At 49.2% G+C, this 26,559-nt stretch overlaps 2 protein-coding genes, 1 long non-coding RNA gene and 1 other non-coding gene across 12 annotated transcripts; 3 read left to right on the top strand and 1 right to left on the bottom strand.

Annotated features, from left to right (window-relative positions):
• Positions 1 to 1,892: 1,892 nt before the first annotated feature.
• Positions 1,893 to 10,967, top strand: OGG1 (8-oxoguanine DNA glycosylase). Of its 6 annotated transcripts, none has more exons than XM_066244807.1 (8): positions 1,893 to 2,050; positions 2,198 to 2,305; positions 2,687 to 2,934; positions 3,502 to 3,681; positions 7,574 to 7,755; positions 10,075 to 10,225; positions 10,364 to 10,413; positions 10,644 to 10,866. In XM_066244807.1, the coding sequence occupies exons 2-8, from the start codon at positions 2,199 to 2,201 to the stop codon at positions 10,725 to 10,727; spliced, it is 1,002 nt and encodes a 333-aa protein (XP_066100904.1). In that variant the 5' UTR covers positions 1,893 to 2,050; position 2,198; the 3' UTR covers positions 10,728 to 10,866. The 6 variants fall into 6 exon arrangements, with proteins under 6 accessions (XP_066100904.1, XP_066100902.1, XP_066100905.1 ...); XM_066244805.1 differs by having other exon boundaries at positions 1,905 to 1,948; positions 2,230 to 2,305; XM_066244808.1 differs by lacking the exon at positions 1,893 to 2,050 and having other exon boundaries at positions 2,069 to 2,305; positions 10,624 to 10,967.
• On the bottom strand, positions 10,914 to 25,072 carry CAMK1 (calcium/calmodulin dependent protein kinase I). Of its 4 annotated transcripts, XM_066244799.1 has the most exons (12): positions 24,917 to 25,072; positions 22,032 to 22,146; positions 19,953 to 20,084; positions 17,936 to 18,010; positions 17,688 to 17,826; positions 15,618 to 15,744; positions 15,448 to 15,523; positions 14,309 to 14,421; positions 13,656 to 13,734; positions 13,484 to 13,571; positions 11,281 to 11,398; positions 10,914 to 11,174 (listed from the first exon to the last, which is right to left on the bottom strand). In XM_066244799.1, exons 2-12 carry the CDS (start codon positions 22,112 to 22,114, stop codon positions 11,092 to 11,094), a joined length of 1,113 nt encoding a protein of 370 aa, XP_066100896.1. In that variant the 5' UTR covers positions 22,115 to 22,146; positions 24,917 to 25,072; the 3' UTR covers positions 10,914 to 11,091. The 4 variants fall into 4 exon arrangements, with proteins under 4 accessions (XP_066100896.1, XP_066100895.1, XP_066100897.1 ...); XM_066244798.1 differs by having other exon boundaries at positions 10,914 to 11,398; XM_066244800.1 differs by lacking the exon at positions 24,917 to 25,072 and adding an exon at positions 24,608 to 24,677 and having other exon boundaries at positions 10,914 to 11,398.
• LOC136314214 (uncharacterized) lies at positions 20,054 to 22,894 on the top strand. Its single transcript, XR_010727286.1, has 3 exons — positions 20,054 to 20,181; positions 21,783 to 21,964; positions 22,311 to 22,894. It is a non-coding gene; the product is annotated as an uncharacterized lncRNA (long non-coding RNA).
• LOC136314851 (small nucleolar RNA SNORA29) lies at positions 20,378 to 20,516 on the top strand. Its single transcript, XR_010727424.1, has one exon. It is a non-coding gene; the product is annotated as a small nucleolar RNA SNORA29 (small nucleolar RNA).
• Positions 25,073 to 26,559: the final 1,487 nt, after the last annotated feature.

The raw sequence follows: 26,559 nt of genomic DNA, 5'->3' as shown, positions 1-26,559 counted from the left end.
ATTCTTGGTTCTTGCCTTCTGCCAAAGCAAAGGGAGGTTCTGTCTCCCAGGGATGGTAAATAATTAGACCCAAGTGGTTGCTGTCTGCTAAGCATACTGCATTTTTAAGACAACAGCAAAGATAATATGACAGCTCCCATTTCCAACACACTGAGTTGCAGTACCTGTGCTGAACACCTTTAGATATTCATGTAAGCCCTATATTACCTATAGAGAAGGTTAATAATACGGTGGTTGTGTCCCCATAGATGCAGGTTTAGAAAATTAAGTAACTTGCCTAAGTTCTCACAACTAGGAAGTTTCAGAGCTAGGATTTTAACTCAGTTCTCTTTGCAAAGTTGGCTCTTAACCAGTATGCTGAACTGCTGTGGGAAGAGTCTACTGCCCATTCTTTTGTGAACTTCAGATGCTTCAAATCCTTTGCCAGTATGATGGTCCAAGTGTTTCAGTCACTATAGTTGTGGTCTTCCTGTTCTTAACTGGGGACAGCAAGAATGTAGAGGGTTGCTCTTATTCATTCCCAAGAGTAGCACCTTTTTTAATGATTCAAACATTCATTGAAGGAATGCCTTCCAAGTGCTAGGCACCTAATGGATGAGACAATCACAGGAAGTAATTACCAGTCTTGGAGCTACCAAGTAGAACTGAGACAGCATTTGTCTGATGATACCAAATTCCTGGTACTCCCTGCTAGGCAATGTGGGTGGGGCACAATGATAAATCAGCTGCAAATCTTGCTTTTAAAGGATTTGCAGTCTAATCATACAGCAACCAAAAGTCACTATGCTAGAAGGTAAACACTGCCCATTTATTTCAAAGCCAGGTCTAGTTTTTTGTGGCTTTCTCCAGAAGGGATAAGATTACATAATACATTTTTCTTGCCTGACCTGTGGTGGCGCAGTGGATAAAGCGTCGACCTGGAAATGCTGAGGTCGCCGGTTCGAAACCCTGGGCTTGCCTGGTCAAGGCACATATGGGAGTTGATGCTTCCAGCTCCTCCCCCTTTCTCTCTCTCTGTCTCTCCTCTCTCTCTCTCCCTCTGTCTCTCCCTCTCCTCTCTAAAAATGAATAATAATAAAAAAAATTAAAAAAAAATAATACATTTTTCTTGGACTGACACAGCAGGCCCCGACACTGAATTTGGCAGATCGGCTGCCTCAGGGCCCACACTTGTCCTTGCGCTCTGAGCTGCCTTTCCCAGTCCCAGAGAAAGCCGCTCCACGGGCTGCATTTGGTGCGGCAGTGAGATGGTATTGAACTGAAGGTCCAGACCAGAGAGCCTCAGGAGCAGGCAACGGGCAGGCGAGACCATCTGAGGAGTCGGGCCTTCGAGTGAAGTCTGTGAGGAGACCTAAGTCCAGCAGGCGCAATGACAGAATCCTCAGGAGACAGACACTGAGGAGACACCTCACAGGGGATTCAGTGGGCCGGAGTTGTGTTCGGGTCCGGATCCGATTCTCGGTGAAGAAGGGCTCATCCGAGGAGAACTGAGTTGAGCGAATAGCAGACGGAAAAGGCTCGGTGTAGAAAGGCTCTCTGAAGATGGCGGGAAATAGGATTTACTTGTGCAGGCCAGCAAGCCTGAGGAATCTGGGGCTCTGAGAACTTCAAGCAGTGAGGACAAGGGCCTGAGGGCGCAGTTTCCGCCCAGTACGTGGGGACACTCCAGCCTGCCTAGTACAGAGGGAAGGCCCAGAGCAAACCGGCCTCGAGCCAGCCCGGGCTAACTGCTGAGACGGCTCGGGAAGGCCGGTTTACCCGTCGCCCTACCCGTTCTCATTGGCGCCTCTTATTTTCCCGCGGATTGGCTACCTCTGCATCCAATAAACCGGGCTTGAGCGCTACTTCCGGTAAGAGCAAGGTCAGCCCCTGTAAAAACCGGAAGAGTGCGCTTGCGCGCTCTTCGCAAACTAGCGGCAGGTTGTGGGTGCAGTGATGAGCGCCCTAGGTCCGTGAGCGGCAGGACGTTTACCGCAAGAAGTGAATGGGCGGGGCCTGCGGGGAGTGGAGGAATTAAAAGAAACGGGGTGGACTTGAAACAGATTAAGAGGCGAGCATTTGGTGGGCGAGGTCTTCAAATTCTTGGTCTCTGGGTGGGCGTGGCGTGTTGGCGGCGAGTGGATCTGATTCCGTGTGGGTGGGGCCATTGCGGGGCGGAGCCTGAAATGGAAATATTAGCCTCCCCTCTGCCTTGTAGCATGGGGCATCGTACTCTATCTTCCTTCCCAGCCCTATGGACCTCCATCCCCTGTCCACGCTCTGAGCTGTGCTTGGACTTGGTGCTGGCTTCCGGACAATCCTTTCGGTGAGTGACCCTGGCTCCTGGCTCAGCACTGCAGGTCTGGCATGCAAAGGAATGTTGAGTGTGATGAAAGAAACTTCAGGGTACAAAACTGAGGCATGGGTGGAGAGCCTGTTACCTCTTTTTTTTTTTTTTTCTAACAGCCCGGTGATTGAGTGGTGGGAAGATAGTTGACACCCATTTCCTCTTTTATAAAGTAGACGTAATAAGCTTCTGCAGTGTTGTTGTGAGGATCAAACGATATAATTGATGTAAAAGAAAGCATTTTCATTTTACAGTTCATAAATCAGTTTTATATAGAGAGAGGTTGTAGGATGGGAGGGCCCCAAAGGGTGCAGTACAGGAAACTGAGTACTAAGGCTGCCCCTGTGCCTGGGGGCTCAGGTGGAGGGAGCAAAACCCTGCACACTGGAGTGGTGTGCTGGCGGACCAGGTATGGACACTGACCCAGACCGAGGAGCAGCTCTACTGCACTGTGTACCGAGGGGAAAAGGGCCGGACTGGCAGACCCACACCAGAAGAGCTAAAGGCCGTGCACCAGTACTTCCAGCTGGATGTCAGCCTGGCTGAATTGTATCACCATTGGAGTTCCATGGACCCCCATTTCCAAAAAGTGGCTCAGAAATTCCAAGGTAAGTACAGGGCCTGGGGCAGGTGTTGGGTTCTTGTAGTTTGGTTAGATTACTTAATTTCACCATTTATAAAATGGGGATTATATGTACTTCATAGGATTTTATGAGGATTAAAGGAGCTAATACGTGTAAAGTGTTTAGAATAGCACCTGACACATAGTAGTTGTTATTGCTATTATTATTGTCTTGTTGATCACCATCATTTAGTGTCAAGGATATTGAACCAAATCCTGACTCTTGTGACTTGGGATAGGTGACATCATTCATTCTGTAAATGTTACAGAGCATTTGCTATATGACTGGGGATACAGCAGTGAACAAAAGGGATACAAATCTCTACCCTCATAGTACTTACATTGTGGCTTTCTTTAACTGTGGAATAAGATGATGACCCAGATCTAACAAGATTCTATAAGGGATGAGAACTCTCATATTGCTTTCTCTAACAATGCTGTCCGTCATTCCCCTTGGATCCCCCTGGAGCCTAGGTGCCTAGGATCTGAGGGTGAGAGGGGGCTACTCCCACCAGCTGGTACTTCTCCTACCCCCTGCCTCTTCACTCTCCAGGTGTTCGACTCCTACAGCAGGACCCCATTGAGTGCCTTTTCTCTTTCATCTGTTCCTCCAACAACAACATTGCACGTATCACTGGCATGGTTGAGCGGCTCTGCCAGGCCTTTGGACCTCTGCTCATCCAGCTCAATGATATCACCTACCATGGTTTCCCCAGCCTGCAGGCCCTGGCTGGTAAGTAGGTGGGTCCCTGCCTCAAGGCCCACCAACAGCGTTCAGAGTCTGTTCAGTTCTCCTTTGATACCCATCTCCCATCTCAAAGCTTCCTGCCTTTCCAAAGACTGCCTTCATTCAGAATTGTCCTGCCTGGTCTAATCAGCTCCAGTCATACTTCACCCTTCCTATCTGTCCCTGAACTGTCAGCACCTCATTACTCTGTGCTTTTTGCCCCATGGGTTCAATGCCTCATCAAAAAACACAGCCATGTCCCAGCTTCGATTCCTGGTCAGGACACACAGGAGAGGTGCCCATCTGCTTCTCTACCCCTCCTCCTCTTATTTCTCTCTCTCTCTCTCTCTTCTTCCCATCCCCTCCTGCAGCCATGGCTTGATTGGAGCGAGTTGGCCCCAGGCCGTGAGGATGGCTGCATGGCCTCCACCTCAGGTTCTAAGAAGAGCTTTGTTGCTGAGCAACAGAGCAACACTTCAGATAGGCAGAGAATTCCCCCCTAGTGGGCTTGCTGGGTGGATCCCATTTGGGGCACATGTGGGAGTCTGTCTGTGCCTTCGCTCCTCTCACTAAACAAAAAAAGGAAAAAACAATCCACATACAGTATACCAGTAGTTTGGGGTTAAATGCACACATACTCTTTTTTTCATGTTGTTGTTTTTAATTTTTTTTTATTTTATTTTTTACAGAGACAGAGAGAGAGTCAGAGTGAGGAATAGACAGGGACAGACAGACAGGAACGGAGAGATGAGAAGCATCAATTATTAGTTTTTCATTGCGCATTGCTACACCTTAGTTGTTCATTGATTGCTTTCTCATATGTGCCTTGACCATGGACCTTCAGCAGACCGAGTAACCCCTTGCTTGAGCCAGCGACCTTGGGTCCAAGCTGGTGAATTTTTGCTCAAACCAGATGAGCCTACACTCAAGCTGGCAACCTCCGGGTCTTAAACCTGTGTCTTCCGCATCCCAGTCCGACGCTCTATCCACTGTGCCACCGCCTGGTCAGGCTTGTTTTTTTTTTTAAGAGAATGTTTATGTAGAAAGTCACAGAGATAGAAGTGATCTGTAGAAGAAATGGGCTCAGGAAACAAGTTACAGAGACAAAAAAAGGGTCCCTAGAAGAAAGAGAAAGGCCGGGAAGCCGCCTTGAGGGAAGGGGGTGAGGAAAGGCACAGGCATACTCCATAGAGAGCTGCTGTATACACATTCTAGAAACAGACTGCCCGAGTCTGAATCCCAACTCTGGCACTTATTTAGCCTCTCTATGCTTCTCTTTCTTCATCTGTAGAATGGAATAATAACCTATCAGAGTTGACACAAAGGTTGAGTAAAGGAACACGTATACTGTATCTTGCACAGTGTCCCTATCTATCCCTCTCTCTGACTCTGTCTCTGTAAAAAAAAACCAAAAAAAAAAAAACCAGCCTTGGGCTTCAGATTCCAGCTTAGTAGTCATAAGACCTCAAGAAATTCATTCAGCTCTCCAGGCTTCTCTTGTAGGATGGGAATAACAGTTCCTATCTAGAAGGGTTTGAGGGATAAATAAAGCAATCACAAGGCAAGTTTACAGCAGAGGCTGTGGTGTCTCAGACCCAGGCAGAGATTCCTTCTCCACCATGTCCTTTCATGAGCAAGTTACTTAACTTCTTCTAAGTCCTCATTTTCTTCATCTGTAAAATGGGAAAAACAACAGTATTGTCATCAGGGTCCTTGAATATGATAATGTGTTATAATGTACCTAAAACACTTTGCCGGTGTTTGATACCCAGCACTTGATCATGGAAGTTGTTGCTGTTATTATGACAAGTATTTAAAATTTTTTATTTTTAAATTATTTTTTATTTTTTTGTAATTTTCTGAAGTGAGAAGCGGGGAGGCAGAGAGACAGACTCCCACATGCACCCAACCAGGACCTACTCGGCATGCCCACCAGGAGGTGATGCTCTGCCCATCTGGGGCATTGCTCCCTTGAAACCAGAGCCATTCTAGCACCTGAGGCAGAGGCCATGGAGCCATCCTCAGCGCCCAGGCCAACTTTCCTCCAGTGGAGCCTTGGCTGCAGGAGGGGAAGAGATAGAAAGAAAGGAGAGGGGGAAGGGTGGAGAAGCAGATGGGCGCTTCTGTGTGCCCTGGCCAGGAATCGAACCTGGGACATCTGCACGCCAGACTGATGCTCTACCACTGAGCCATCGGCCAGGGCCTATTTTATTTTATTTTATTTTATTTTTTATTTATTCATTTTTAGAGAAGAGAGAGACAGACAGAGAGGGATAGAGAGGAGAGAGAAGGAGCAGGAAGCATCAACTCCCATATGTGCCTTGACCAGGCAAACCCAGGGTTTCGAACCGGCAACCTCAGCATTTCCAGGTAGACGCTTTATCCACTGCGCCACCACAGGTCAGGCCGAGGGCCTATTTTAAATTTTTTAAAAATTGATTTTAGCCATACCAGGCGGTGGAGCAGTGGCTAGAGCGTCAGACTGGGATGTGGAGGACCCAGGTTTGAGATCCCGAGGTCGCCAGCTTGAGCGTGAGCTTGTCTGGTTTGGGCAGAGCTCATGAGGAACCGCAACAAAGAGTTGATGTTTCTCATCTCTCTCCCTTCCTCTCTGTCTGTCCCTCTCTCTGACTCTCTCTCTCTCTCCCACAAGAAAAAATAAAAATAAAGAAAAATGTATTTTAATTTTTTTTGTGTGTGTGTGTGTGTTTTTCTGAAGCTGGAAACGGGGAGAGACAGACAGACTCCCGCATGCGCCCGACCAGGATCCACCCGGCATGCCCACCAGGGGGCGATGCTCTGCCCCTCCGGGGTGTCGCTCTGCCGAGACCAGAGCCACTCTAGCGCCTGGGGCAGAGGCCAAGGAGCCATCCCCAGTGCCCGGGTCATTCTTGCTCCAATGGAGCCCCGGCTGCGGGAGGGGAAGAGAGAGACAGAGAGGAAGGAGGTGGGGGGGTGGAGAAGCAAATGGGCGCTTCTCCTATGTGCCCTGGGGGGGAATCGAACCCGGTTCCCCTGCACGCCAGGCCGACGCTCTACCGCTGAGCCAACCGGCCAGGGCAGAAAAATTTATTTTAGCCCTGGCTGGATAGCTCAGTTGGTTAGAACATTGTCCCAAAGTGCAGAGGTTGCCAGTTTGATCCCTGGTCCAGGCACATACAGGAACAGATTGATGTTCCTCTCTCTCTCTCTCTCTCTCTCTCTCTCCCCCTCTCTCCCTCTCTCTCTCTAAAATCAATAAAATAAACATTTAAAAAAATTGTTTTTATACCTGGCCAGATAGTTCGGTTGGTTAGAGCATCATCCTGAAACACAGAAATTGCCGTTTTGATCCGTGGTCAGGGCACATACAGGAACAGATCAGTGTTCCTGTCTTTCTCTCACTCTCTCCCTTTCTCTAAAATCAATGAAAACATAAACATTTAAAAAAATTGATCATTCACTGATTTTAGAGCGGGAGGCAGAGAGAAACATCTTATTTATGTGTGTTCATTGGTTGATTCTTGTATGTGCTCTGATGAGATCAAACCTGCAACCTTGGCGTGTCAAGATAATGTTCTAACCAACTAAGCTACCTAGCCAGGGCATGACTATTATTTTAGATCATAGGTGTGAACAGCCCTTTGGAAAGGTTAAGAAACTTAATTGTGGAGTCCCACCAGGGAAGCAATTCCTGAGACCAACATATAGTGGTGCTCAGTAAACATTTGCAGAGGCATAAAACATAGGCCTTAACCCTGTCTTTTGCACATGCAAGTATCCTAGGGTCTCCCAGAGGGTGGTGAGGTGGGAGAAGGGTGCTTAGGGAAAGCATTTCTGTGGGCTGGAGGGCTCACACTAACCTAGCGACATAAAGGATTTGAGGATGCCTAACCCCTGCTTCCTCTCCATCTCACAGGGCCAGAGGTGGAAGCACAGCTCAGGAAGCTGGGCTTTGGGTACCGTGCCCGCTACGTGAGTGCCAGTGCTCGAGCCATCCTTGAAGAACACGGAGGGTTGCCCTGGCTGCAACAGCTGCGCAAGACCTCCTACGAAGAGGCCCACAAGGCCCTGTGCACCCTGCCTGGGGTGGGCACCAAGGTGAGGCCTCAGGGGGGTAGGAGTTACCCTCATCTCCCATGTAGACAGTAACAGTAGGAGACAGGCAGACCTGAGAGTTGGGTGAAGGCTCAGCTTTTAGAGGCCAAGCAGGAAGAAGAAAGTATACAAGCAGACATTTTATTAGGGAAAATGCAAAAAGGATATAAAGAACATTGCCCTTTGAATGCATTTGTTCAGGTGCATATATACACTGATGTATGCAGAAATTTCTGAAGGAATCACAGGAAACTTAATAGTTGCTACCTTTGGGAAGACAAGTAGTAAGATGTTTCTACTTCTCTTTTTTTTTTTTTTTTTTTTCTCGAAATTTTTAAAATTATTATTCATTTTAGAGAGGAGAGGGAGAGACAGAGAGGAGAGACAGAGAGAGAGAAGCGGGGAGGAGCTGGAAGCATCAACTCCCATATGTGTCTTGACCAGGCAAGCCCAGGGTTTCGAACCGGCAACCTTAGCATTTCCAGGTCGACGCTTTATCCACTGCGCCACCACAGGTCAGGCTCTACTTTTCTTCTCTTGAAATCATATGTACTGTTGTGGTCAGTTTGCTCAGTGGATAGAGCATCATCCTGGCATGCAGATGTCCCGGGTTTGATCCCTGGTCAGGGCACATGTGAGAAGCGACTTTCTCCTCTCACAGCCAGTGCCTCGATCAGTTTGAGCACCAGCCCTGGATGTTGAGGATAGCTCAGTTGGTACAAGCATTGGCCTGAGGTGCTGAGGATAGCTCAGTTGATTTGAGCATTGGCCCCAGATGGGAGTTGCCAGGGTGGATCCTGGTCAGGGCACATGCGAGAGTCTATCTCTCCTTATCTCAAAAATAGAAAAAGAAATTATATGTACTTATAAAACTTTCTAATTTCAACAGAGTTAGTAGTAACAAGATGATTGGCAATTTGGCATTTATTTTTTTCTTTTGTATACTTATTTGTAGTTTAAAAAATAAATTTTTGGGCCCTGGCCGGTTGGCTCAGCGGTAGAGCGTCGGCCTAGCGTGCGGGGGACCTGGGTTTGATTCCCCCCCAGGGCACATAGGAGAAGCGCCCATTTGCTTCTCCACCCACCCCCCTTCCTCTCTGTCTCTCTCTTCCCCTCCAGCAGCAAGACTCTATTGGAGCAAAGATGGCCCGGGCGCTGGGGATGGCTCCTTGGCCTCTGCCCAGGCGCTAGAGTGGCTCTGGTTGCGCCAGAGCGACACCCCAGAGGGGCAGAGCATCGCCCCCTGGTGGGCAGAGCGTCGCCCCTGGTGGGCGTGCCGGGTGGATCCCGGTCGGGCGCATGCGGGAGTCTGTCTGACTGTCTCTCCCCGTTTCCAGCTTCAGAAAAATACAAAAAATAAAAAAAATAAAACAAATTTTTGTTTAAAGAACTTTTTTTCATGGATTCTGAACTTCAGTCTAACATTAAATCTTTGTTCTGCATCTTCCTTACCATGTAACCTGGGCCAAGTTACTTCAATTTTCAGAACCTCAGTTTTCTTATATGCAAAATGAATATAGTACCACCTTCTTCCTAGTTTATGATGAAAAACTGACCTACATAGATGTTCATGCAGTAGCAGTCTCAGTACAGTTTTTGTGGTTTTTTAAAATTTATTTATTTTTAGAGAGGAGAGGGAGAGACAGAGAGAGAGAGGACAGAGAGAGAAGGGGGGAGGAGCTGGAAGCATCAACTCCCATATGTGCCTTGACCAGGCAAGCTCAGGGTTTCAAACCGGCGACCTCAGCATTTCCAGGTCGACGCTTTATGCACTGCGCCACTGCAGGTCAGGCCAGTACAGTTATTTTTTAAATGTTTAGTGTATTTATTTTTTTTAAGATTTTTATTGATTTGAGAGAGAGAAAGAGAGAGAAGGGAGGAGAAACAGAAAGCATCAATTCCTCATAGTTGCTTCTCATATGTGCTTTGACAAGGCAAGCCCAGGGTTTTAAACTGGCGACCTCAGCTTTCCAGGCTGATGCTTTAAACACTGTGCCATCACAGGCCAGGATATTGTATTGATATGAGAGAGAGAGTGAGAGGAAGGGAGAGAGAGGAACATCAATCTGCTCCTATATGTGCCCTGACCAGGGATCAAACCGGCAACCTCTGCACTTCAGGATGATGCTCTAACCAACTGAGCTATCAGGCCAGGGCTCATTACAGCTATTTTAAAAATTAATAGATGGTGTATATTGATTGAGAATATACAATAGTAACCTCACAGTGGAGGAGGAAGTAGCTGGCTTTGGGGCTAAAAGCAGGATCCTTCCATTCCCCCCAAACCCCCCCCACCATCATGGCTCACTCTGTCTGTCAAAGGTGGCTGACTGCATCTGCTTGATGGCCCTAGACAAGCCCCAGGCTGTGCCTGTAGATGTCCACATGTGGCAGATCGCCCAACGTGACTACAGTTGGCACCCCACTACTACCCAGGCCAAGGGTCCAAGCCCCCAGGCCAACAAGGAATTGGGTAAGGAGAGAGGGAAATGCCAGGGCTGGCAATAGGCTGAGGTGGCGGAAACTTCTCACACCTCTCCCTACACCCTACCTCTGTGGACAGGGAGTAGAAAGGGCCAATTTATTTTGCATCCTTACTTTTCTGATTTAGGAAATTTTTTCCGGAGCCTGTGGGGACCTTATGCTGGCTGGGCCCAAGCAGTAAGTATACTCAGGCTTTTTATCCTCCTCCAGCCCTAACCCAGGGGACTCTTCTACTGCTGCCACAACAGGTGACACTAAAGGATTCTCTACCCTCCATCCCCAGCCCTGACTCCAGTGGACTTGCACCGCCCTGGCCCTGCTCCCCAGGAACTATCTCCCCACACTACCCCCCTCTCCACTGGCCCTGTGTACCCTCTCCCCACACAGACTCTTCCTCCTGCCCTCAGGTGCTGTTCAGTGCTGACCTGCGCCAACCCCACCAAGAGCCGCCAGCAAAGCGCAGAAAGAGATCCACAGGACCTGAAGGCTAGGTTGGGTGGCACAGGACAAAGGATTTTCCAACACCTTTTCCCCCCATTCTCCATTACTCTTCCCATCCAGCTTCATGTTGGGAAGGGGGCTCCATGTAACTACCTCAGAGGCAAGCACCCTCAAATCAAGCAGTTTTCACAACAGTATGGGGTGGGGGTTAGCTGGGGAGACAAAGCTACTCATGGTTTTATCCTCTTCTCTTTATTACAAGAAGAAACAATAAAATAGAAACATTTGTATGGAAAATGGAGTGGAGGAGTAGTAGGGAAAGGGGTGGGACAGGGTAACCCCAATTGAGGGAGGTAAGGGGAGCAGGCTGCCCCCAATCTCTCGCACAGGGGATCCTGACCCTTGATCCGGGACCTAGAGTTGGGGAGGCAGTCTGGAGGACATTTCCGGGCCGGGCTCCACACAGCAGTCACGACAGCAGAAGCCAGCTACTGGTCCTACATGGGGAGAGAACAGAGTTGGCTGTGGAAGCAGACCCTCCACTGCAGCCTGGATGCCTCTTCGTGGACCTCCCATGCCCTTCCACAGCGCCTGGGTCCTCACCCCCAGCTGCTGATGTCAGCAGCTCCCCATGGCTTGCCGTCTGTCCCTGTCCCTCCTGGCTGGTGCCCAGCTGTAGCTTCCTCATGTGCCGCACCACAGCTGTGGCATTGAAGGCTTGCTGTGGGGAGATAGGGAAGAAGGGACTTTTGAGAGAGTGGGAGATCAAAGAGTAGGGTCTGGCAGTGGAATTCTTAAGAGTGTTTGTTATTTTCAGGTGCTATTTAATGATTGATTCCCTAAAACCACCTGAAATATCTGCAAGGCTTTATTAAATTATATTCAGCCATATTATATATTTACACACACATATATGCACATATATAAAAAGATATATAACATTTTTTTTGGTATTTTTCTGAAGCAAGCAGGGAGGCAGGCAGACAGACTCCCGCATGCACCCCACCCGAATCCACCCGGCATGCCCACCAGGGGGCGATGCTCTGCCCATCTGAAGCATTGCTCCATTGCAAACAGAGCCATTCTAGTGCCTGAAGTGGAGGCCACAGAGCCATCCTCAGCACCTGGGCCAACTTTTGCTCCAATGGAGCCTTGGCTACAGGAGGGGAAGAGAGAGAGAGAAAAGAGACAGGGAAGGGTGGAGAAGCAGATGGGCGCTTCTCCTGTGTGCCCTGGCTGGGAATTGAACCCGGGACTTCCACATGCCAGGCTGATGCTCCACTGCTGAGCCAACCGGCCAGGGCCTATAACATTTCATATAAAATTAATTCATATTCATATAATAGCAAACAATGTAACATGTGTTGGCATCATTCTAAGCATTTTATATAGTAATTCATTTAGTCTTCTCAAGTCTTTGAGGTGATCGCTATTAGTGTCACCACTGTCAAAAGAGGAAATGGAGGTACAGAGAGATTAAGTAATTTGCCCAGATGTGCATATATCATATGTATATAACATCTCTAGATGTCCCCATACACCTCAAATTAACCATGTTCAAGACCAAAATCATCCCCCCAAGAAAAGTTTGCCTGTGTTCTCCATCTCAGTGATGGTACCACCACCCACCCTATCACATCTAAAATTTGGGGCCAGCCCTTGACATCTTTCACCCCAACATCCATTCTACCATTACTTCTTGTAAATTCTACCTCCTAATCAACTCCTAGACCAACCACTGTTCTCTGTTCCTGTTGCCCTGCTCTGGTCCAGCCCTCAGTCTCCTGCCTGCATTTCTGCCACAGCCTCCTAAGAGAACTCCTAGCCTTTACTCCGTGCCTTTCTCTGCATTCCGAGATCCCTTTCTAAAGGGCAAATCCCTGCTGAAAACCCTTATGGAGCTCCTCAGCATCATCAGGATCAAGTCAGGGCTCCACTGTAGCACTGGAGACCCTGAGCAGCCTGGCCCCTACCTGCACCTTCAGCCTGGCTCCTGGCTCCTGCCCCACAGCCCCTCCAGCAGCCAGGCTTGGCACTGGTACTTGAATGGCCGTACTCTTTCTTGTCCTTGCCCTTTGTACACTGATTCTCTCTCCATCAGGCATTATTCTACTGAACCTAGCTAATTTCTACTCAGCTGTCAGGTCTGTCAGGCCATCACCACCTTTATGCCCCTTCTATGGCCCTATGGGTTGGATTAGATGTCTCCTTAAGAATTATACACTGGTTGGCTCAGCAGTAGAGCATTGGCCAGCATGTGGAAGTCCCAGGTTCAATTTCAAGTCAGGATACACAGGAGAAGCAACCATCTATTTCTCCACCTCCCCTTCTCTTTCTTTCTCTAACCCCCTCCTGCAGCCAGGGCTCTAATGGTTCAAGTGAGTTGGCCCTGGGTGCTCAGGATAGCTCCATAGCCTCACCTCAGGCACTAAAATAGCTCGGTTGCCAAGCAAGACAGCAGTGGCCCCAGATGGGCAGAGCATCCCCTGGTAGGGGGTTAGACGGGTGGATCCTGGTTGAAGCACATGTGGGAGTCTGTCTGCCTCCCTGCCTCTCAAATTTAAAAAAAAAAAAAATGTTTTTTAAATGATACACTGTTCTCTCTCTAGACTTGGAGGTCAGGGACCCTCACTGGAATAGAGTTAGTGTCAGAGAGCACTGAATGAATGAAAGGTTCTTTGGCAAGCATTCTTGAGCAGTTGCTGTGTGTCCAACTTGGTGCTATGTGTTGTGCAAACTGAGCCCTGGTTGAGGTGGAGAGGAGTCCTGGGGAGGCTAGGACCCTAAACTAGAGATGTAGGCTTACCTTCCACTTGCTCTTGGCAAAGTTCTTCTTGATCTGCTCACTCACTGACTGGTGAATGTTCTTATCTAGAGCTGTATCTCCTGCAATCCTAGGGTGGAGGTGTGTGAAAGGTCAGAGGCAGGCCTAGGGGCCCCACGCCCCACCCCAGTTCACAGCTCATGGGAGTTCTCACCAAGGGTGCTGCAAGGCCTGCTCACAGGTGAACCTCTTCTCTGGATCCTTCTCCATCAAGTGCTGGATGAAGTCTTTGGCTGAAGCCCAAGAACAAAGCAAAGATAGAACATAGCAGTGCCTATGGACACGCCCAAAACAGAACCCACCCCTCAGGTCTGGTCCGGCATCCAAGCAGGCCAGATCTGTCCATGTACCACCCCACCCCAATTGTTCTCTTATCTAAGCCCTCCATCCATCCCAGCCTTCCAGCTCCCTCCTTTGTCCCTTAAGAAAGACTTTTTCTTAGAAAATATTCTACTCAGTGTATTCACACTGATGTGTAAAGGATTGATAATGGTTTCACAGTTTTGCCTCCTAGTAGGAGGCACAAATGGACAAATGAAAACTTTTATGTGGTGTTTTAAGCATTAAGATGTTAGTTGGGGAGATATTTTCAAAAATACTATGTTTGAAGACTGAATGAGTAAAGGCCTACCAGGTTTCTTAGGTCAGGGTCAGACAGAGAGAAGAACCTGGGGTAGTTGTCTCCAAGACAGCTCTTCATCTGGGGCTGGGGAATTGACTGAAGGAAGGCAGTGAGGAGACCCCCCCAAATGGATGAGGAAGGCACCATAGGTAGGGCCCAGAAGAAGAAGGCAAAACCCCAAATACCAGAGTCAGAGATGTCGTCCCAGTAAGGAGAGTCAAACTCGTACTCGGCCTTCAAAATCTGTTCAAAGAGTTTGGCATCATTCTCGTCATAGAACGGGGGGTAACCGCAGAGCCTGAGCAGGGAGAAACTCATCCTCATTTCCACTTTCAGTGTGCCCACTGGCTCCAGGATGGAGCTTTGGGGCAGTCCTGGGAGTTAGGAAAGAGCCACAGGAAGGAGTTCCCCCTTTTACAAAGAGTTCTGAGAGAATCTACCCTTCTCTGTCTTGTTCACTCCTATCCAGCTCCACTTTCTGTTCCTTAACATACCACCATCTTTTCTTCCTCAAGGCCTTTACACTTGCTGTTTACATCTGGCTCCTTCACTTCATTGAGGATGCCAATCAAATGTCACCTTCTCGCCTGACCAGGCGGTGGCGCAGTGGATAGAGCGTCAGACTGGGATGCGGAGGACTAAGGTTTGATACCCCAAGGTAGCCAGCTTGAGCGCGGGCTCATCTGGCTTGAGCAAAAAGCTCACCAGCTTGGACCCAAGGTTACTGGCTTGAGCAAGGGGTTACTCAGTCTGCTTAAGGCCCGCAGTCAAGGCACATATGAGAAAGCAATCAATAAACAACTACGGTGTCACAACATAAAACTGATGATTGATGCTTCTCATCTCTCTCCGTTCTGTCTGTCCCTATCTATCCCTCTCTCTGACTCTCTCTCTCTGTCCCTGAAAAAAAAAAAAGAAAAGAAAAGAAAACAAATAAAAATGTCACCTTCTCAGAGAGGCTTTCCCTGACCTTTTTATCTAAAATGGCATCCATCCCCCTCTCCCTACCCTGCTTCATTTTTCTTCCTAGCACTTTTTACCACCTGACATTATCTTGTGGGTTTATTTACTTGTTTATTTACTTGTCTCTATACCCTACTGGTGTGCCCGCTCCCTGAGGGCGGGCACTTTGTTTGGTTCTCTGCTAAATCCCCAGGGTTTTGTACAATGCCTCAAACATAGTATCTATTGAATGAATTGTCATTAACTGGCAGATAAAAATGTGGATGGCAGGAAGGAAGAAAAGCAGAGGGGAAGAAGAGAGCAAAGCAGGGGAGAAAAGAACTCTGGAGCCATATATCCCAATGGCCAAGCCCCCACTCACAGGATGTAGGCGATGACTCCAATGGACCAGCAATCCACTGCCTTGCTGTAGGGCTTCTGGGCCAGGACCTCAGGGGCTAAGGAGGGAAAAGGACATGGTGGTGACAAATTTCTGCCCTGAAGTTCTCAATTCCTCCCCTGCCCATGGCCCCAGCCCAGGGCCTTCCGCACCCACGTATCCTGGGGTCCCACAGGCCGTGGAGAGTACACTGCCAGGGTCCTCCATCTTGGACAGGCCAAAGTCAGAGATCATGATCTTGGAGTCTTCGTCCAGGCTGTAGTACAGCAGATTCTCTGGCTTAGAGGACAAGAGGGTGGGGATGGGGCAGTCAGAAATGACTAGCAGAACCTTCTGTCTCCCCAAGAACCCCTGAGAAAAAAAAATGGGCCTCCAAAAGCCACTGTGGCTTCACAGCTGCTATCATAATTGGAGACACAAGAAACTCAAGGAAGTTCTCAAGTTTAAAAGTTCCAGAAAGACCCGACCAGGCGGTGGCGCAGTGGATAGAACATCGGACTGGGAGGCGGAAGGACCCATGTTCAAGACCCCGAGGTCGCCAGCTTGAGCGCGGGCTCATCTGGTTTGAGCAAAAGCTCACCAGCTTGGACCCAAGGTCGCTGGCTCTAGCAAGGGGTTCCTCGGCCTGCTGAAGGCCTGCGGTCAAGGCACATATGAAAGCAATCAATGAACAACTAAGGTGTCGCCACGAAAAACTGATGATTGATGCTTCTCATTTCTCTCTGTTCCTGTCTGTCCCTATCTATCCCTCCCTCTGACTCTGTCTCTGTTAAAAATAAATAAATAAATAAATGTTCCAGAAAGGACAAGGACCATGAAGATGTGGGAGGGATTTTTCTATAAACCTCAAGTGTTTATTGTAAAGCCCTAAAGAAATAATTTTGAGCACCTACTGTGTGCCAGATCTTGTGCTACTGCTTGATTTCATTTCATCCTTATCACATCCCTACCAGGCCAGTCTGAGTAATCCCACCTTACAGATGGGGAAATTAATGCCTTGAGAGGAAAGTAACTTGTCCAAGAACCTACAGTTAGTGCATGACAGAGCCAGGATGCAAACTCAGATCTCCCTCATCCCAGATCTGTTCTTCTCCTAGACTGGATTGAGATCTATTACAAAATGTGAACCCATTCTTTTAATTTTTTTTTTTTTTTTTTTACAGAGACAGAGAGTGAGTCAGAGAGAGGGACAGACAGGGACAGACAGGAACGGAGAGAGAGGAGAAGCATCAATCATTAGTTTTTCATTGCGCGTTGCAACACCTTAGTTGTTCATTGATTGCTTTCTCATATGTGCCTTGACTGTGGGCCTTCAGCAGACCAAGTAACCCCTTGCTGGAGTCAGCGACCTTGGGTTCATGCTGGTGAGCTTTTGCTCAAACCAGATGAGCTCGCGCTCAAGCTGGCGACCTCGGTGTCTCGAACCTGGGTCCTCTGCATCCCAGTCTGATGCTCTAACCACTGCGCCACCACCTGGTCAGGCATGAACCCATTCTTAATCTCTGAGAAGTAGGATGTCAGGGGTTTCTGGCTTTCTTCATAATGTTTGCTCTTCCATTCAAGTTTTCTACAAAGAATAAGTGGTACTTTTATTTTTTTATTTTTTTATTTTTGTATTTTTCTGAAGCTGGAAACAGGGAGAGACAGGACAGACTCCCGCATGCGCCCGACCGGGATCCACCCGGCATGCCCACCAGGGGCAACGCTCTGCCCACCAGGGGGCGATGCTCTGCCCCTCCGGGACATCGCTTTGACCAGAGCCACTCTAGCGCCTGGGGCAGAGGCCAAGGAGCCATCCCCAGTGCCCAGGCCATCTCTGCTCCAATGGAGCCTTGGCTGTGGGAGGGGAAAAGAGAGACAGAGAGGAAGGAGAGGAGGAGGTGGAGAAGCAATGGGCGCTTCTCCTATGTGCCCTGGCCGGGAATCGAACCCGCGTCCCCCGCACACCAGGCCGACGCTCTACCGCTGAGCCAACCGGCCAGGGCCTGTACTTTTATTATCAGAAAAAGACACAAGACATTATTTGGATAAAATGACAGTAGAATTCACCTTTGTGTTCATTTGAGGTCTGAACTGGAATGGGAAGAGGCAGTTTAGGGCTTACAAGATATATTTTGCAGATAGGGAGCCAAGGCTCAGTGAAAGGGTTAGAGTTAACCAAGTGAGGAGTATGCAAAGCTCCTACCCTGTGTGCCCCAGCCCACCACACCCTCACACCTCACCTTGAGGTCCCGGTGTACGATGCCCAGGTCATGCAGATACTTGACAGCATCCAGAACCTGGAATATAAGGCGACTGGCGTCCCGCTCTGTGTAGAAGCCTTTTTCCACAATGCGGTCAAACAGCTCCCCTCCTGACACCCTGCAGCAGGGGACAGGGCAGTCTGGCCAAGAGAGCAGGAGAGATAGGAAGGCTAGGGCGGGGGCAGCAGGGAAAGGTGTGAGCAAGGATCACAGGCAGGGCCACTCACAGCTGCATGATGAGGTAGAGGTGGCCCCCACTCTCATAGATGTCATCCAGGGCAACAATGTTGGGGTGCTTGATCCTGAATGGAGAAATGAGGTGGTTCAGAGCTGAGGACAGCTAAACCACATTCCCTTTGAAGAACCGCCACCTGGCCTGACTGCGGTAGCACAGTGGGTGGAGCGTCAACCTGGGACACTAAGGTCCAGGTTTGAAACCCCAAAGCCACTGGCATGAGCACAGGATTGCTAGTTTGAGCATAGGATCATCGACATGATCCCCTGGTGACTGGCTTGAGCCCAAAGGTTGCTGGCCTTAAACCCAAGGTTGCTGACTTGAGCAGGGGGTCACTGGCTCAGCTGGAGCCTGCTGGTCAAGGCACATATGAGAAGCAATCAGTGAACAATTAAATTGCCACAACTACAAGTTGATGCTTCTCATCTCCCTCCCTGTCTCTCTCTCTCAAAAGAAAAAAAAGAACTACTGCTTGGAAACCTGTGTAGGGCAAACCAAGGATTTGGACCCCAAAGGGAAAAGCTGATTTACCACAGTTGATTATAATGTATTAGAAGGCAGGAGAAAACAGAGGTAAACACTAGACTCGGGCATCAGACACACTTGCTCCAAATCTGCCTCTACCATGTGCTGTTTGGGGGCAAGTCTTTTTACCTCACAGTGCTGACCAATACACAATTTAAATTTTTTTTCTGTTTCGAAAAGTGGGTAAGCCTACAGGAGACAAAGGCTTTATCCTGCTCACCACTGTTCCTCCAGCATCCGTTGCAGAGTAGGTATTCATGAATATTCATTGAATTGAATATAACCTCTCTGAGCCTCAGTTTCTTCATCTATAATATGAAGCCAATGGTAGTACTTCCTTCAAAGAGTTGGGGTGGCCCTGGCCGGTTGGCTCAGCGGTAGAGCGTCGGCCTGGCGTGTGGGGGACCCGGGTTCGATTCCCGGCCAGGGCACATAGGAGAAGCGCCCATTTGCTTCTCCACCCCCACCCCCTCCTTCCTCTCTGTCTCTCTCTTCCCCTCCCACAGCCAAGGCTCCATTGGAGCAAGGATGGCCCGGGCGCTGGGGATGGCTCCTTGGCCTCTGCCCCAGGCGCTAGAGTGGCTCTGGTCGCGGCAGAGCAACGCCCCAGAGGGGCAGAGCATCGCCCCCTGGTGGGCGTGCCGGGTGCCGGGTGGATCCCGGTCGGGCGCATGCAGGAGTCTGTCTGACTGTCTCTCCCTGTTTCCAGCTTCAGAAAAATACAAAAAAAAAAAAAGAGTTGGGGTGAGGATCACACGAGATAATGAGGGTAAGATGTTTGGCATAGTGCCTGGCACATAGTACACAGCAAATGCTCAATAAATGAACCAATGACAGTGATTGAACTTGATGGAAGATGGCTCTGCTGCAGACTTACTGTGTGAATTTGGACAAGTCCTTTGCCTTATCTGGGCCTCAATTCCCCCACCCCTACCACCAATAGTAGAAATGATCATTTTGTCCCTGCCCAGGATGTTTGGAAAGCTCAGGGAAGAGATTGGAAGTAAAGATTCTCTATAAGCTCTCTAGTGAGGCAGCAAGTTTCATATCAGCATGAGAAATTCATAGACCAGGTGGTGTTGATTTAGTCAGAGGGTCAGCACACAGGCAATTTTGAACTTGCTGAATGACTTATTATGTGGAGAACCTTGAGGTAGGTCTAGTGATAATGCCAGTTGAGATACCTGGGTTCAAGCCCTGTTCAAGGATTCACCTTTAGACCTGATTGAACAGATTAAACCTCTGTAAATAAGCAATGACACCTCAGTCACATCTGTCATATTAGCTATTGTGCCAGACACTTGAAATAAAGGGCCTCTAATGCTCTCCACAACCTTGACAAGTGGAGATTATGACCCCATTTTATAAATGAGTAACTTGAAGCTCGGAGAGGTTCAGTGATTTGCCCAAAACAGGGGTCAGATAAGGATGGGAAGAGTCAGGGCAGGGTCAGCCTGGGCAGGAATGGGCTATGGCTCACGTACTTGTGCAGCACCGCAATCTCATTTTCCATGCTGCCCTCCTTGCCCTCCAGAGCCTTCTTGGCGATGCATTTGATGGCCACCAGCTTTTGAGTTCTTTTATCTTCTGCCAGGATTACCTCTGAAAAAGCCCCCCTGCAGGGAGAACGGATTCATGATGCAGGGAACTGGAACCCCAGCCTCTCTCCAGCCTTTCCTTCATCCCCTATGTGACCACCTCTGGACCAATGAGGTAAGACGAGCCCCCCACCCACCCCATTGTTCATCCATCCTCTAGTGCCGGCCAGAGTAGTCTGAGCCGAGTAGTCTGAGCCGTGGCCACAGTAATTGGGTCAGGTGATGCAAGCCATATTATTGGCACTTTGAGAGTGAGCTGCTCTTTCCTGCTAAGCAGGTAGATTGTAAGCCTAAGGCTAATGGTAGTCATTTTTGCCACCATTTGGGGAGAACCTGCTTAAGAATGAAGCTAGCTGGCTATGCTTATGGGATAGATTAATGCTGCCATGATCTGAAGAGGGAGGGTTTTTCTGTGTCCTCCTCCTATATGAAATGGGTAAACAGAAAACTGGAAAAAAAAAAAAAAAGAATGAAGCTAGCACAAAGGAAACTAGAGCTGAGAAATGGTCCAAGACAATTTCCTGATACCAGCATGTGAGCCCCACGATTTAGTCATGCCTGAAGTTTATACCCTGGGCTTTTTGATTATGTGCATGATTGATTCCTTTTTCTGCTAAAGCCAATTTGAGTCATGACTAATTTAACACCCTTTAGAACCTTAAAATACCATCAGCATCACCTGTGAACTGTTTAGCAATGCAGAAGCTTAGGCCCCACCCCAGACCTACTAAATCAGAATCTGCATTTTAACAAGATCCTTAGGTGATTTGCATACTCACTGAACTTTGGGAAGCAGTGCTTTAGAACAGGTTCTTATAAAGGAACAAATAAACTCAGTTGCACTAAAGTTCACTAAGGAGGGTTCACTAGAGTATTCTTTCTATAGCTTTTAGAACAGGTTCTTATAAAGGAACAAATAAACTCAGTTGCACTGAAGTTCACTGACTAAGGAGGGTTCACTAGAGTATTCTTTCTATAGCTTTTTGGATAATAGGTCACAAGTCAAAGAAAAGCATCTCCCATGGTGAAATCTCAATCATCAGAATAACTTTATATATAGTAACTATGGTAGCCTCATTGCTGGTTGCCAGTCCTGTCCCTCTCCCAATGTACCCTCCATGCTCTGGCCAGAGTGACCATCATGAATAACAAACCTGCCAAAAAGTCTTAAATGTCTGCCTATGGCCTGTGAGATAAAGGCCAGCCTCCATAGCTTGACTTTCAAGGCCTTGCATGACCTGCTCCCCTTTCTTCTCCAGCCTCTACCACAATTCCCCAGTATCTGATTATAAGCTTCACATGATTCTACCCCTTTCCACACAAAACATGCCTCTGAGCCTTTGCTTATGCTGTTCCTTCTGCCTGGAATGTTCTCCTTCTCTGACAAGTGCATCTTTCAGTACCCAGCTCTAATGCCCCCTTCTCCAGAAAGTATTCCCCCAGGCAGACGCCACTGCTCTCTCTAGGCTCTACAGAGTCCTCATTCCCTTTAACTGGAGCCCAGCATGTACCCTGTTGTCATTTTACACGTCTGTCTCTCTCACATGTCTAGGATCAACTTGAGGACAGGGACCAGGTTTGAGTTATTTCTGGACTCTCAGAACTAAGAACAGAGGCATGCCCAGCTGCAGTTCCCAGATCTAGGCCAGAAGTCCCAGCTCCTGGCAGCAAGGTGGATAAACTGGCTCATTCATTGTCCCCTACGTCTCTTCATAGGAACCCAGAGCTGTGGCAAGAACAGCCCCTGTTCCATCCACTGTCAGCCAGAAATGAAAAGCTCCATAGTGGCCATGGCAAGGCTGCCACAGGGCTTGGGCTATAAGAAACAGGAAGTAATGATCAACTGACCAAGGATGCACCACCCTAGAGTCAGCCTCCTCAGCCAGCCAGGCCCAAGAGTAAGGACCTTCCCTACCCCACCCCTCAGCTGAGGGACAGCCCCCATTCTTTCCTGCTGAGACTCACGTTCCTAGAACATCACGGAAGTCGTAAATATCTCTAATATCCTCCACCTGCTTCCAGCTGGGTCCTTCCACTGCCCCCGGCATGGCCCACTGCGCCCCAGCCACAGCCAGGGCTCCTGGAAAAGGGAACAAAGGGAAAAGACTCAGTGGGGCCCAGATTTCAATGTGGGGACTTACTGGGAGCCCCATTCAGCCTGCATTTAATTCATTCCTTGATTCATTTATACGACAAAATCACTCAACAAACATTCATTCATTCACCAGTTATTTATTCATTTAGCAGATCCTTATGCATAAAGGAAAATCCTTCATGATGGCAGCAAAATTCTTTATTCAACAAGTCATTCAGCCTGACCTGTGGTGGCGCAGTGGATAAATCGTCAACCTGGAATGCTGAGGTCACCGGTTCAAAACCCTGGGCTTGCCTGACCAGGCAGTGGCGCAGTGGATAGAGTGTCTGACTGGGATGCGGAATGAACCAGGTTCGAGACCCCGAGGTTGCCAGCTTGAGCGCAGGCTCATCTGGCTTGAGCAAAAAGCTCACCAGCTTGGACCCAAGGTCGCTGGCTCCAGCAAGGGGTTACTCGGTCTGCTGAAGGCCCGCAGTCAAGGCACATATGAGAAAGCAATCAATGAACAACTAAGGTGTCGCAACGAAAAACTGATGATTGATGTTTCTCATCTCTCTGCGTTCCTGTTTGTCCCTATCTATCCCTCTCTCTGACTCTCTGTCTCTGTAAAAAAACAAAAACAAACAAAAATCCTGGGCTTGCCTGGTCAAGGCAAATATGGGAGTTGATGCTTCCTGCTCCTCCCTCTGTTCTATCTCTTTCCTCTCTCTCTCTCATTCTCTCTCTCTCTCTCAAAAATGAATAAATAAAATCTCAAAAAATTAAAAAACAAGTCATTCACTCATTCATTCATTTATTCAGCTCACCTCCCAGTTTCTCCCTCTCCATCTAAACACCCCAGGGGACACTGACTTCTCACAGGACAGCAGAGAAGACCCCAGAGCAGCTTATAGAAGCACAAAGCCCAGGAGTATCCCCTGTACCCAGAACCAGTGATGTCCTGGTCCCACCCTGGAAATTGCTGAGTTGTCTCCTCTCCCTCCTCCTTCTTCTCCCCACCCAGCCTTTTGGAAATCAGAAATCAGGCTTCCAGCAGCCCTGGCTTCCAGCAATATCTCAGCCACGTTTTTTAAATAGCTCCTGCTGGACTGTTGCCATAGCAACAACAGCCTCAGCTGGAGCTCGCCAGGACTCCTATTTCCCCTCTCCCACCTGACTCCCTATCTGGGTCTCAGCAGCCTGGGAAATGGTCCCATCCAGCCAGTCCCCTCCTGACTTCACCTGACCCTGATCCAGCCTATACCTTATTCTGTTGAGACCTCCATCTGCAGGAGAGGGTGAGAGTTCTTTTTCCATTAATCAGATGGTGAATGGAGACACAGAGGTTGACATGGGCAGGGGCTAGGTCCAGAGTTTCCCAAATGATCCCTTGCTGGGGTCCCAACTAAGTTTGCTGAGGGCAAAGGCCTTAGAGAGGTCCTTCCTCTATTGGAAGGGCTGCCCTTAGCTGGTCCTTCCTATATGCAGCCAGACTGGGGCCAATTCAGAGAACACAGCCTCTCAGCCTCATCCTAGGCCCACAAAGGGTGAAGCAGAAACAGTTCAGCATGCTGTGTGACCTCAGGAAGGGCATGTCCCTTCTCTCTTTCCTCTACAGGAGAATGTAGGGAAGGTGCCCTGACTAGAGTCCCTGGTGTGAGATCCCACTCCACTCTTTTTATGGGACCTCCTTCCCAGGAAGGCCTGGCCAGGTGTGCAGCGGTGACGGACCTTGCAGCTCAGTGCCAGCCACCTCTTCAGGAAATGAGACTTGACGGTAAACTCTAGGGGCGGAATCTTAAAACCCACCTGGAGGCCTGGCACATACAATGCTCACAGTTTCATACATATACCCGCACTCGGAGGCACCACACAAAACCCCACCCATACTTCTGAACCCAAATACCTGCCCTCACATCAGCACACTACATACCCAGATACCCTGACACCTGATACTATATGTACACCAAGACATCCCACACATATGTCCAAACGCATGATCCCCCAGACATACTCATACCTAAACATCCCTCCCACAGATCCCTTCCACAGATCCCTTCCACAGATCCCTCCCACATCCTGAAACATACATCTGTATATAACTAGACCAGATGACACCCAGAAACACACACACACCCACCTGTATACCAGATATCTCAATTCAGTCATACCCTTCAGTTTCTATACACCCTAGAAGCTACTATAATCCAAACCGAACCCCAACAACTTACATACCTATCTTCAAACATGCTCTGTACACAATCATATATCCGCCCACCACACACTCTGTCTTTTTGAGCCAGCATGCACAACACCTGGACACATATCTGCAACAAAAACACTGGTCCCCAGACATCCCCATCCATAAGGATACACTTACACAACACACTGCAACTCTGCATCTGATCCACAAGCCTGTGCTAAGAAGACATTAGCACACCCCAACACGGCCCCTAAACATCTCTACCTGCAAATGTCCAGTCCTTCCACATTCAGGCCCAGCTGCTTGCACACCACACACCCCTCCCTACCTTCCTCTATTATCAACTCAGTTCCCCACCTGCTCGCTTGACAGCTGCTAGACCTGGGGCAGAGGTGGGGGGAGGTACCACCACTAGCGGGGGGAGGGGGAGAGTCCCACCCAGCCCTGCCCATCTACAATCCAGTAAGCCCTGGCACCACCTCTCATCCTTGGGGGAGGGCATACAGCAGCTAGGGAGTCCGGCCCCCCTCCTACGTGCCCAGGAGCAAAAGCGAGACGGCCCCGGGGCTGTACCTGCGGCTGCCCCGCCGCGGGGCTGGCTGGGAGGCCCGAGGTAGCTGGTACTGAACTCCCGCCAACGTCCGCTGCCGCTGAGCTCCTGGCCCGCCCGCCCGCCTGCTCTCTCGCTGGGGCTCGGCTCCGACTCAGCTGGCTCCCTCCGCCCGCCTGCGGCTCTGATGTCAGTGGAGGAGGAGCCTGCGGCGGAGGAACAAGGGACTGGGAGGCGAAACTCAGCTCCTGAGAAGGGGAAGGGACGCATTGGGGCGACGAGGTGGGGGACCCCTAGTACAAGTCAGATCCTCTGTTGGACTCGTCCTGCCCTTCGTTTCCAGTAGGACTCCCATTTCACAGAGGGGACAACTGAAGCTCCAAAAGATGAAGGGTTCAAAATCAGCAGTTGGTCAGAGGCAAAGTGGCATTCGAACTCAGGTCTATCTGATGCCAGAGGCCGGCCAGACTCACCCTGCTGCCTCGTAGAGTATCTTTCAGACCATTCTGGGCGTCCCTTTGTTTCCCCCTCCCTTCTCTACCACTTCCACGCCCAGAGTCCCGAAGGGATTTAGGTCTCTCACTAGGGCTCTGGAGACTGTTGGGGACGGGGGAATGAGAGAGTAGGGAAAGGGTAGGCAATGAAGAGAAACGAGGCAGTTGTAAAGTGGAGAGCCCATTTGACAAGTGGGAAAAATAAGGCCCAAGTTCTCTCAGCGAGGCGGAGCTAATGCTCTAATTCCCCACACTTGGGTGTGGCGCCCACAGGGACTGGGGCTAGGGAGGAAAGGGGGAGGAATGGGAGTTAAATCAGGATCCTGGAGGAAGCTGGCCAAAAAGGACCAGAGTGCCACGTGACTGGGCAGGCGCCAGGGACTGATGGCTGGGGGATGGGGCACCAAAACTGCTCCTGGGGAAGCAGACAGGCAGCCAAGGGACCTGATCGAGGTCCTCTTGCGCAAGACCTTTCTTGGGAAGAAATTTAGTGGAGTGAAGAAAGGGGGAGCAACTTGCGCAGGAAGTGAGGATAGGGATGGATTGTGACCAGCCAGGGGATGTACATTTCTTTTGACCCCTACTCCACCTTAATCACCTCCCAGTGCCTCTGCTCCTTCCTAAATCCCTGCATTGTCCAGCTGGAGATGGGAAAAAGACAATGCTTACCCCAACTCAGTTTCATCTGGCTTTTCCCTCTTCATTCTCAGGATTGTGTCAGAGGGTGATCAATTTATTATGCCCAGGGTACAGAGAGAAGATGGCTGAGGTTCTTAAAAAATGCTTTAGAGACTGACACACTACCTCTCTGAGCCTCTTGTTTCTTCATCTAGATATATAGGAATATTGATGAATAAGAGAATTCTGAGATGATGGATGTGAAGTGCCTGTAGGGATTCAAAATATAAGAGCTACACTTAGTGTAGGCTGAGACTCAAATAAAAGACCTGATTTGTACAGGGATGGGGCAATGGGACAATTTCTGTCCTTCAAATCTTGCCCTGGCCTGTTGGCTGAGTAGTAGAGCATCAGCCCAGCGTGAGGAAATCTCGGGTTCAATTCCAAGTCAGTGCACATGGGAGAAGCAACCATCTGCTTCTTCAACCCTCCCTTCTCTCTCTCTCTCTCTCTCTCTCTCTCTCTCTCTCACTCTCTTCCTCCCTCTCCCACAG

This window comes from Saccopteryx bilineata, chromosome 10 (genome assembly GCF_036850765.1).
Source record: "Saccopteryx bilineata isolate mSacBil1 chromosome 10, mSacBil1_pri_phased_curated, whole genome shotgun sequence".
Lineage (NCBI taxonomy): Eukaryota > Metazoa > Chordata > Mammalia > Chiroptera > Emballonuridae > Saccopteryx > Saccopteryx bilineata.
The sequence above is the reverse complement of the archived record's forward strand: the minus strand, read 5'-3'. Positions and strand labels throughout refer to the sequence as shown.